The 11,432-nt window shown below is 38.4% G+C and overlaps 1 protein-coding gene across 1 annotated transcript in view; it reads left to right on the plus strand.

The window, feature by feature from the left end:
- The first annotated feature begins 2,222 nt into the window (after window positions 1–2,222).
- Window positions 2,223–11,432, plus strand: part of LOC114905901 (transmembrane 9 superfamily member 2-like) — a 54,895-nt gene continuing 45,685 nt past the window's right edge. Inside the window, 7 exon segments of the mRNA XM_029240240.1 lie at window positions 2,223–2,297; window positions 2,479–2,561; window positions 5,896–6,004; window positions 7,009–7,102; window positions 7,105–7,140; window positions 8,115–8,234; window positions 8,439–8,496. Coding sequence (XP_029096073.1) covers window positions 2,223–2,297; window positions 2,479–2,561; window positions 5,896–6,004; window positions 7,009–7,102; window positions 7,105–7,140; window positions 8,115–8,234; window positions 8,439–8,496 — 575 coding nt within the window.

Raw genomic sequence — 11,432 nt, forward strand, 5'->3', positions numbered from 1 at the left:
TAAGATGAATCCTTTCATACAATGAGTATTTATCCCTGGATTTGTCAGTTCTATAAATTCAGAGTTTCTTATAGGTTTAAAAAAATAGTTTATTTCAAAACAATTTCATACTACAGAAAAATTGCTAGAATAACACAAAGAACTCCCGTAGTTCTGTTAACCAGACATCCCAATTGTTAACATTTTACTTCATTTGCTCCATTGTTCACTCTTCTTTGTGTGTGTCCATTATCATTAGTCTTTCTGTGAATCTTTTGAGAGCTAGATGTTGTCTCATTACCCCTATACCCTCCAGAGTATCTTTCCCTAAAACAAGGTCACCCTCCTACATAACTAGCATACAACCGTGCAAACCAGGAATCAATATTGGCATTACATTACCATCTGATTCACATGCATCCATTCAGATTTCACCAGCTGGCCAACAATGTCACTTTTCTCCTTTCTGGTTCACTATCCTATCCAGGATTACATGTTATGTTTAGTTTTTGATCTCCTCCAAACTGGGCCAGTTCTTTCCTTGTGTTTCATATTCTTGAAATTTTTTTAAAAAAATTATTCATTTTTTATTTATTTATTTTTGGCTGTGTTGGATCTTCATTGCTGTGTGTGGGCTTTCTCTAGTTGTGGCGAAAGGAGGCTACTCATCGTTGCGGTGTGCGGGCTTCTCATTGTGGTGGTTTCTCTTGTTGCGGAGCATGGGCTCTAGGCACACAGGCTTCAGTAGTTGTGGCACGAAGGCTCAGTAGTTGTGGCTCAAGTGCTCTAGAGCACAGGCTTCAGTAGTTGTGGCACGTGGACTCAGTAGTTGTGGCTCACGGGCTCTAGAGCGTAGGCTCAGTAGTGTGGTGCACGGGCTTAGTTGCTCCACGGCATGTGGGATCTTCCCGGACCAGGGCTCGAACTCGTGTCCCCTGCATTGGCAGGCAGATTCTTAACCACTGCGCCACCAGGGAAGTCCCTCTTAAAATTTTTGAAGAGTACAGACCTTACAGTCTGTAGGATGACCATCAACCTGCGTCTGTCTGATGGTTCTTCATGACCAGGCTCAGGCCATGGATTCTCGACAGGAAGACCACAAAAGTGATAGCTCACATCAGTAGACACATAATGTCAACCTGACCTTTCATGGATAATGTTAACCATGATCACCAGGTCATCAGGTGTCAACTAAAATCCATTGTTCAATTAAAACCCACCATTTCAGTTTTTTTTTAAAGCAGTGTATATTGGCTTGCTTCATACCCACCCCCAAACTTCAGAAAAAACACTTAAAGATACCTAATTTTAAATAATAAGTCATTTCAAACATAACTTGGTAAACTTGTATCAGTGTTTTCCTTTTGCTAAGAGCATGCCATTAATTTAAGGGGTAATAATACTGCATTAATGGTTTAAATGTTTACTGGGGATTATCACTTAAGATCATTTATTGGGGATATTTTATAAGAAAGCTATTGAAAGGTTGAGTTTGACTGCACACCAGCAGAAACAGCTGGTGATTATATTTTCTTGTGTTTTGTTCTGTACTGAGCACTACAGTATTAAAACAACTTTTATAAATTCATTGCTAAAATATTTCAAAATGCTTAACATACAAAAATGTAAAATATTAAAATATTCTATAAGAAATAATGACTGAAATTGAATACTGTTTTCTAATTAAACAAAATACCCTAATAATAAACCTATTTGCAGGAGGTGGATTTTGTGTGTTGCAGTGACGCAAGTTGTCTTTTAGTTCAAATGTTGAGTTCAATTTAAATAATAATATTGATAATACTTGTATGTGGTGAAGACTGCAAACCATATAGAAAATGTATAAGTAAAATTCGCCCTTCCTTTAGTACCCTCCCCCCAATTTCTAGTCTCTCGCTCCAAAAGTATAACCATTATTTTTTCTTCCAGAAAAATGTCTGCATCTACAAAATATGAATATAATTTTGTGGGGGGAATGGAATCTTGCTGTACATAACTTGTCCTACCATATACTTTTCACCTTTCTTTTTTCGCTTAATGCTATTTCATAGACATATTGTCACCTATAGATGCACATCATACCTTTTAATGGTTACGTAGTATTCCTTAGCATGGATTACCACAGTTTATTTATTCCCATTCTGATGGGAATTTTTGGTTGTTTCTACGTTTTTAAATTTACAAACAAAACTACAGTGACATTACGTATACCTTTGTAAGCATGGTATGAAGTTGCAGTTAAGATGAAAATGTGGTCTGGACAAAAGGAAATGAAGTATGGGGTGGATTTAGGGTTACAGAAAAATAGTAGCGAAAAGGTGCTATATCTGGTGAACAGCAGTAAGCTAAAATTATTTTCTAGTCCCTTTTGATTCCATGAAGTTAGCAGTAAAGAAATAGAGAAAGTACAGGCAAAATAACTTTCTGTCTGTTTTAGGATTATAACCAGTAAAAAGTCAGTTAAAGTTTGGTCATGTGATTTTGTATTTTTGTTTTTAGGAAAACAAACATATCAAGTGGGGTTCTAGATGGGATTATATTTTGGAGTCCATGTCTCATACCAGCAGCATTCCGTGGTTTAGGTAAGCACTTTATGAAATAAAGAATAAGTAGCTTCCCGGTAGGAAATGTATACAAACACACACACACATACATACATATATGTATTTTAAAAATTATTTTGTCACCAGAGATGATCTTTTTTTCCTTTTAGTTTTATTGAGATATAATTGACATACGGTACTGTATGAGTTTAAAGTACTGTATGATTTGACTTACATTGATGACCACAGTAAGTTTAGTGAACATCTATCATCTCCTATAGATACAAAATTAAAGAAATAGAAAAAGATTTTTTCCTCATGATGAAAACTCCGAGTATTTACTGTTTAACAACTTTCATACATAACGTACAACAGTGTTAATTATATTAACCATGTTGTACATTATATCCCTAGTACTTCATCTTATAACTGCAAGTTTGTACCTTTTGACCACCTTCATCCAGTTCCCCCTCCCCCCACCCCCATCCAAGATGATCTTGAGTGACATTTTTTCTTCTCTGTGGCTAAGTTCCCTTCTCCTTCCTCTCCGCCACCTCTCCACATATGCAAAGAGAAAGAAAAAAGGAAAATCTGTTTTAAATATACTAATGTTTATGCTGGGGGGAAGGAGAAGGCTGAGATGTCCTAGAGATAAGATGTCTGCACGTAAAGAGTAGTCCATGCTGGGAAGTAGGCAGGATAGGGCTGTGGCTGTGGACACTGTGCAAAAGATGGAATGAAAACAGGAGAGACGCTTTCATTTGTGGGGTCAAAGTCTGAGCAAACTAGAGTGTAAGAGAGAGCAGTAACCAGCTGGGGTGGAGGAAAGTCAGGATGTCATGAAAGACTGGGAAGAGAGCAGAGAAAGATGAAAAGATTGAGAAACCAAAACATTGCAAGTGGTCAAGGCAGGTCATATAGACGAGAGGACTGTGTTGAGATAATGTCTGTGAGTGAAGGTGGATTCATCCTCCACATATTCTTTTTCATCCCTATTAGGGTGCCAAGCACTAGGAGAGGCTCTCAGACATGGCGGTGCATAAGGCCAACAGGCTTCTGCTCGCAGGAAGCTTATATTCTAGTGGATTCAGAGTGAAGGGACTTGATTCCTCAGGAGTCTTCAACAGGACAGACCACAGAGTTAGGAGTCCTTCATGACTGTGGAAGGAGTAGTTTCAACATGAAATCGAAGGATGGACCAACTGAGAACGTGATGATTGGGGCTGTCATAAAGTGCTGACAACGAGAGTAGGATCTTCAGTTAGTGACTTAGGAGACTGATCAGAGAAGCCGACGAGAAATAGGTGAACCTGTGTATGTAGTATTTTTTTCCCGTTATCCTCATATCCTATAATAAACCAGTTTTGGATGGAAGAAGACTGTAAAGGTAAAGATGAAAGTAAGGAAAGGTGTGATTCTATGAGTATGGTCTTCTGAGGTGATGATTTTCCTTATATGCCATTGCCTTTATTTTTAAAAAATTTTATTTTATTGAAGTATAGTTGATTTACAGTGCTATTGCCTTTAAAGTGAGAATAGCACCCCCTTCTCCTCCTGTTTCTATCCTTATTCTTCCTTCTCCTCTACCTCCTTCTCCTCCTCATTATTATTATCATATTGTAGCTTTTCTAGAAAATCTTCTGTTTGGGCAATAGTCCAGGTCCCATTTTGTCACACCACCCAGAACTCTCTTCAGATAAACTTTATTTACTTATTATTTCTTTAAAGATTTACTTATCATTTATTTTATTTATTATTGGCTGCATTGTGTCTTGGTTGTGGTTTTCTCTTCTTTAGTTGTGGTGCATGGGCTCCAGAGTGCGTAGGCTCTGTAGTTTGCGGCACACAGGCTCTCTAGTTGAGGCGCACGAGCTCAGTAGTTGTGGTACGTGGGCTTAGTTGCTCCACGACATGTGGGATCTTAGTTCCCTGACCAGGGATGGAACCCACATCCCCTGCATTGTAAGGTGGATTCTTTACCGCTGGACCACCAGGGAAGTCCCTGGATAAAATTTATTTAAATGCTTTCTTTAAAGGGGTTGTGAAAGCGAAGGGCATCCAGATAGATTGTGGGGCTAATCTCTAGTAGTATTAATATTTATAATGTAACAATAAATGTACTTTAGTTTCTGTCTCAAGCTAATTTACTTATGACATTTAACAGATATTTTAGACATTATCTTAATGGCATTTTTCTAAAACAGTGCTGGCCTTTTCATAGATTCTGGTGAAACTTTTTTGATGTGTCTGGATTTGTCTGGGCAGTGGGATGGCAGAAGGTCTTGATTTTGATTTGGGCATAGATTTTAAGATTCAGTTTTGGAAACAGTATGTAAGAGATGGTAGGTAAGTGGTCCATGGGGTCTTTACCCTGAAGCTTGATAAAGACTTGATAGAGTTAAAAGCCTTAGTCCATCAGCTAAGAAGTCAGTCAGTCAGTCATCAATTCAACATTGATTCCTGAACTTCCATTCTCAGTTTCATGTTCTGGAACTACGTCTGTGTTCCTGATCTTATTCATTTCCCCTTGTTTCTTTTTGGGAATGTACTCTTACAAAGTTCTAAAATAACCTTAAGAATAGTGTTGCTTCTACTGATTTATTTGTAATGCACATTTGTGATAGAGCTGTTTTTTTTTTTTTTTTTTGCGGTACGCAGGCCTCTCACTGTTGTGGCCTCTCCCGCTGCGGAGCACAGGCTCCGGACGCGCAGGCTCAGCGGCCATGGCTCACGGGCCCAGCCGCTCCGTGGCATGTGGGATCTTCCCGGACCAGGGCACGAACCCGCGTCGCCTGCATCGGCAGGCGGACTCTCAACCACTGCGCCACCATGGAAGCCCTGATAGAGTTTTGTTTAAAAAAATAATTATTTATTTGTTTTTGGCTGCGTTGGGTCTTCGTTGCTGTTCGCGGGCTTTCTCTAGTTGCGGCGAGCAGGGGCTACTCTTTGTTGTGGTGCGCAGGCTTCTCATTGAGGTGGCTTCTCTTGTTGCGGAGCACGGGCTCTAGGCACACGGGCGTCAGTAGTTGTGACTCACGGGCTCTAGAGCACAGGCTCAGTAGTTGTGGTGCATGGGCTTAGTTGCTCCGTGGCATGTGGGAATCTTCCCGGACCAGGACTCGAACCCGTGTCTCCTGCATTGGCAGGCGGATTCTTAACCACTGCGCCACCAGGGAAGCCCCTTGTGATAGAGCTTTAAGTTCATTTAATATATTGATGTATTCAGCCTTTGATCCACATTTAACCTTAGAAAACTGATCGACATAATGATAATTTGAATGTCTTTCTTTTACGTGTGCACACATTTTCTTTTTAGTATTCAAATAAGAAACTTGAGATTTAACTTCTCTTTTTCCTTCTTTATGTTTTCTAGTATTGTGAATTCCATTGTTATTGCTGTCTTCTTATCTGGAATGGTGGCTATGATCATATTAAGGACTCTCCATAAAGATATTATCAGATATAATTAGATGAGTTTTCCCGTAAGTAAAAATGCACATATTTGATTCAGCAAATATTTGAGTGCCTGCTTTGCCCAGTTCTCAATGTTATATTTCTACTTAGAGTATAACACCTTGAATACAATGCATTTTGATGTCTAGTAATTTTGCATATTATGCTGAATCGAAGTACAGAGTGTTGTGTTGATTCTTAAAAAGTACAGGTAAGTTTATTAGAGAGTTATTTGCTATCAACTCTTTGGTTATATTCCTTTTCATGTTTCTGACCTTTCAAAATATCATTATTTAAGATTTTCATTAATTTGCAGCATGAGATAAGTATACGAAACACTGCAAAATACTACAATTTAGGGTAAATTTAGTTTTATCAATTTATACTGTTTTGACTCTTGTAATCATTTGTGTATTGATGAACGTTTAATTTCTATAGAATTGGTTGAATCTTTTTTTTAAAATTTATTTATTTATTTTTGGCTGCGTTGGTCTTTGTTGCTGTGCGCGGTCTTCCTCTAGTTGTGGTGAGCGGGGGCTACTCTTTGTTGCAGTGCGCGGGCTTCTCACTGTGGTGGCTTCTCTTGTGAAGCACGGGCTCTAGGCACGCAGGCTTCAGTAGTTGTGGCACACGGGCTTAGTTGCTCCGCAGCATGTGGGATCTTCCCGGACCAGGGATTGAACCCTTGTCCCCTGCATTGACAGGCGGATTCTTAACCACTGTGCCACCAGGAAGTCCCTTGGTTGAATCTTTTATGTATGTTAAATCGTGTTGCTTTCTTCATGAAAATCAAGCCAGTTGTGTCCTTTATATAATTAACACACTCCCTCCAATGCAAAACTTAAGGTAAGGGAATAGCTCATTTGTATGGCAGGGTCACATACCTGCCAGAGACCTACTGTAACCAAAATGAGCCATTGGTTTCCAGCTAGTCTGTCTCTAGAGGAAAATTCATTTTTCTCTAACTTTCAGAGCTCTTGTAACTTTCTGTCCTAGTAACTCCCGTGTTTATTAAAGACTTTCTCATATGCAGGAAGATGCCCAGAAGGAATTTGGTTGGAAGCTGGTTCATGGGGATGTATTCAGACCTCCAAGGAGTAGAATGTTGCTGTCAGTTTTCCTGGGTCAAGAGCACAAGTTTTGATTATGACATTTATTACTTTATGTGAGTAATCTCAGATCAATATGTGTCTTCTTCAACATTCTTAGTGAGCTGCTAACATATGTTAAACTTTGATTCATGTGTACAAAAGAACTTTGAAAATTCTACCCTAAAGTTTAAGGAAATGTGTGTTTTATAGTACTTATATTTCTTTCTTCTCAAATTAAGGATATGAGTCTGAATATGTTCCTATATCAAGGAACTTTCATAGCTTCTTCAGTTTTGAGTAATTTATTGTAATGTCCAATACACTTGTTCCTTGCTTTGCAAGGTAGATGTGTTCTTGAAAATCAGCATGTGGGTAGAATCATATTTTAAATGAACTCAGGGAGTTATAATTCAAAGACTAGCATTTTGAAATGCTATGGCAAGCCTGAGTGCTGGTCTTTAAATGTATAAGCGCAATGGCGTCGTTAGTAGGCTTACAGTGGCTGAGGAACTCTGGCTGCCTTCATTTAGCAACTAAAAATGGAGTTTGTCAGTTTTTGATAACCAGAGTGCTGATTTTCACAAACAAAGCTGCTGTAAATAAATGGCTTATTAGCTGTTTCAGATGTCAGTGATAATTTCAAAATTTAGCTCTTAAGGTTATATTTTCCTGAGACCAAGTCTCACTTTGATATTTTCCCCCTTACCTTGAATAAAAGGAAACAGAAGGAAATTTTTGTGGGAAAAATGATTTGCTGTTTATGCAGTGACTACTGGAATAGGGAAGGGGAAGATCTTTTGTTTAATTTTGATTTAAACAGTGAGATTAAAGGCTAAATTGAAAACATATCATTTGCCTTGTATGGAAAATCAGACTTTTTCATTAAGAAAAAATTGTCAAAAAAATTAGCTAAGAGAATAACATCAGAGAATTTCCTTGTATGCTGTTTCATAAAAATATCTTCATAAGGTTGTCTTTATTATAAAGTCCTATGTGCTTTTGAGGCCATTATTGTCACTGGTTTGATATTTCTCTTTTGTGCCTTTAGTTCTGGCTTGCCTTGGTTTCCTTTCCCTTGCCAATCGAGGTGCTTTAATGACCAGTGCTATTCTGTTATGGGTCCTTCTGGGAACCTCTGCTGGATACGTATCTGCTAAGATGTATATGAGTAAGCATTGCAACTGTTATTATTCCAGTAAGTTGGTGTGTTAAATGTAGAAATTAAAAAGCTGTAAAATTAAAAATTCAGAAATTGCATGGGGAATTTTAGCTGACCTAGCAAAATGTAGTTGTGTGTTAGTTACTATAAAGTATTTGTAAAGTGGACTAAATCCAGTTGCTCCAGTAACTCTTCTGTCCTTTACTTCCTCAGCATTTAGAGGTATTAAGTGGAAGACAAATTTTTTGCTGACGGCACTACTGTGTCCTGGGTTAGTATCTCACATTCTCTTTTCTCTATGCAATTATACCCTTTCTTACACTTTTTTAAAAAATAACTTTATTTATTTATTTATTTTTGGCTGAGTTGGGTCTTCGTTGCTGCACACAGGCTTTCTCTAGTTGTGGTGAGTGGGAGCTACTCTTTGTTGCGGTGCATGGGCTTCTCATTGCGGTGGCTTCTCTTGTTGCAGAGCGTGGGCTCTATGCATGTGGGCTTCAGTAGTTGTGGCACATGGGCTTCAGCAGTTGTGACTCGTGAGCTCTGGAGCGCAGGCTGCATACTTGTGGCGCACGGACTTAGTTGCTCCACAGCATGTGGGATCTTCCTGGACCAGGGCTCGAATCCGTGTCCCCTGCATTGGCAGGCAGATTCTTAACCACTGTGCCACCAGGGAAGCCCCTTTCTTATACTTTATCTTGGAAAAATCATTTTACACGATAATGAAGAGTAGAAAGGAGTTGAATGACCACTGTTTTTTCTGTGGCTGCAGCTTTCTTTTTCTGGTGTATCTGCATTCTTTTCATCTTTCTGTACATCTTAAACCCTAGTACAAAGAGATGGCGATGGTGCTGCGGTATTCCATTTTGATCTTTGTTTTTGAAGCAGGTTTCATAAATGCTCATCTCAGTTATGCATCTTGCCTTATATATCATGTTAGAGTGGCAATTTATACACTACATTGTGTTATTCTCTTCGTCCTTGCCTTCAGTGATTATTTCTTCATGTCTCACCTAGTTACTACAGTGTCATTAGTGACTACAGTCCCCAGGCACAGTCATGGTCAGAGTGGGAGTCGGGGTGGTGCTGCACAGTGGCCATAATGGGAGCTCATCCAGTCCCCTAATTATAGAGATGTGGAACCAGTGTGTTCAAGGTCACACAAGAAGTCAGTCATGAAGCCCAGGCTGTATATAACCGAACGCACCCCTTACATCCCGTCCAGTGCTCTTCCCATAATACCTCACTGATAAGGTGCTGACTTGCTTAAGGTTTTATCTCCAAATTCTTTAATATGTTTTTTCTTAGTCAGCTTGGGCTGCCATAACAAAATACCATAGACTGAGTGGCTTAAACAACAGACATTTATTTTTTCACGGTTCTGGAGACTGGGAAGCCCAAGATCAGGGCATCAACAGGGTCGGGTCCTGGTGAGCACTCTCTTCCTGGTTGCTGCTAGCTGCCTTCTTGCTGTGTCCTCACATGGCAAGGGAAAAGAGAAAGAGAGAGAACTCTTTGGTGTCTCTCCTTATAAGGGCACTGATGCCATCATGAAGACCGCACCCTCATGACCTCATGTAAACCTTATTACTCCCTAAAGGCCCCATTTCCAAATACTGTCACATTAGGGATTAGGGTTTCAACATATGAATTTTGGGGGACACAATTCAGTCCATAGCAAGTTCCATTAAAAAAAATTCTTTCCTTGATATGTTCTGAAGGACAAGTTTTTTTTTTTTAAGGAAAAAGTAGTGGATCATATCTTAACTGTTATGTGGTCCTTTAATTTTCTTTTGTTGTAAAATTCCCATGTCCTTGATGCTAGAGTGTGTCACAATAGTGGAAGTCCTATAATGAAACTTATACATAGTAAATTCAGTTATATTATATACTAATTAGTGACAAAATGAGAACAAATGCTCTGTGACTGAGTATAATGCCATAAACAATTCAATGCAGCGATAGATGATATATTCAGTAGGCTCATAATCTTTTATCTACATGTGGCTTGTTTTCTCCTAAACTCCAGGGTCGGGAGTTTCAATATCATTGAAAAGACTGAACATTATAAGTTTACACATCAAATACATGTACCGCAGTTTTTGACTTATTTAAAATAAGGACAATGCACTCCCCTCCCCCTTACCACCTTGAATACAGCCATCTGCTTTTTCTATAACTCTTTTCAAGGGAACTAGAATGGGTGGTCTTTCCTGAGGTGAATGCTTTAATATATTTATGTAAGAAAGCAATGTCCTTGACAATATTTCAGATTATTTGTTGTTTCAAGTTCAAGACTCAGATGAATCTGAAATTGAATAACTTTGGCAACAAAGTGCCATTGTGCTAAAGTCATTATACTGGATTGTCATGCAAGGGATATTGCAAGCAAGAACTAGTCAATAAACCATGTACTATTCTCTTCATTATTTAGTTACTCATTCAACATATTTATTGTGTTTTTAAAAAATTTTGTCTTGTTTTTGTTTTTTACTATATTTAATGCATTATGCTAGGCACTGTAGAGGAAATAAATGTAAATCTCCCCTGAAACTGCCTTCGTGGCTTCAGATGAATAATAATGGCCCATTTTTCATCAGACAGATGTTCCATCTTATTGTAAAAAGAAGTTACGTCATTGAAATAGAAAATATAAAAGAATTAGAATATGCTGTGTCACTAAGCTTGATTAGCTAAACTGAACAATTAATGTCTGAAAAGCATTAGCATTTGCAATGCACTATGAGCTGTTTTTATCATGTTTTCTATGGGATCAATTTTGAAGAATGTTTTACACAGAAAAATTTAAAAATTAGAGTAGGAATCCATAATAACATGGCTCAGGGTTACATGGGCTATGAAATGATGCAGGGGCAAACCACTTTTGTGAAAATAAAATTTTTTTTTAATTTGAAAAGCAACTGTTAGCAGTGGTTGTCTCCTGGGTGGCTGGGGGACAAGAGTGAGAAGGAGACTATTTTATACTTATTTTTCACTGTTTCTCTGTTTCTTTTTACTTTTCACATTGTGTACCATATGCATGCATTACCTATTTTTAAATAATTTAATTATAAACAACAATAACAACAACTCATAACCATATTTTGAAGTGGAGAGGTAGCATTAGAGGCTACCGGCATAGGCTTTAGAGTCAGACACACACACACACACACACACACACACACACACACACACACACACACACAC

Source organism: Monodon monoceros, unplaced genomic scaffold (genome assembly GCF_005190385.1).
Source record: "Monodon monoceros isolate NGI ecotype Baffin Bay Population unplaced genomic scaffold, NGI_Narwhal_1 Super_Scaffold_22, whole genome shotgun sequence".
Taxonomy (NCBI): domain Eukaryota; kingdom Metazoa; phylum Chordata; class Mammalia; order Artiodactyla; family Monodontidae; genus Monodon; species Monodon monoceros.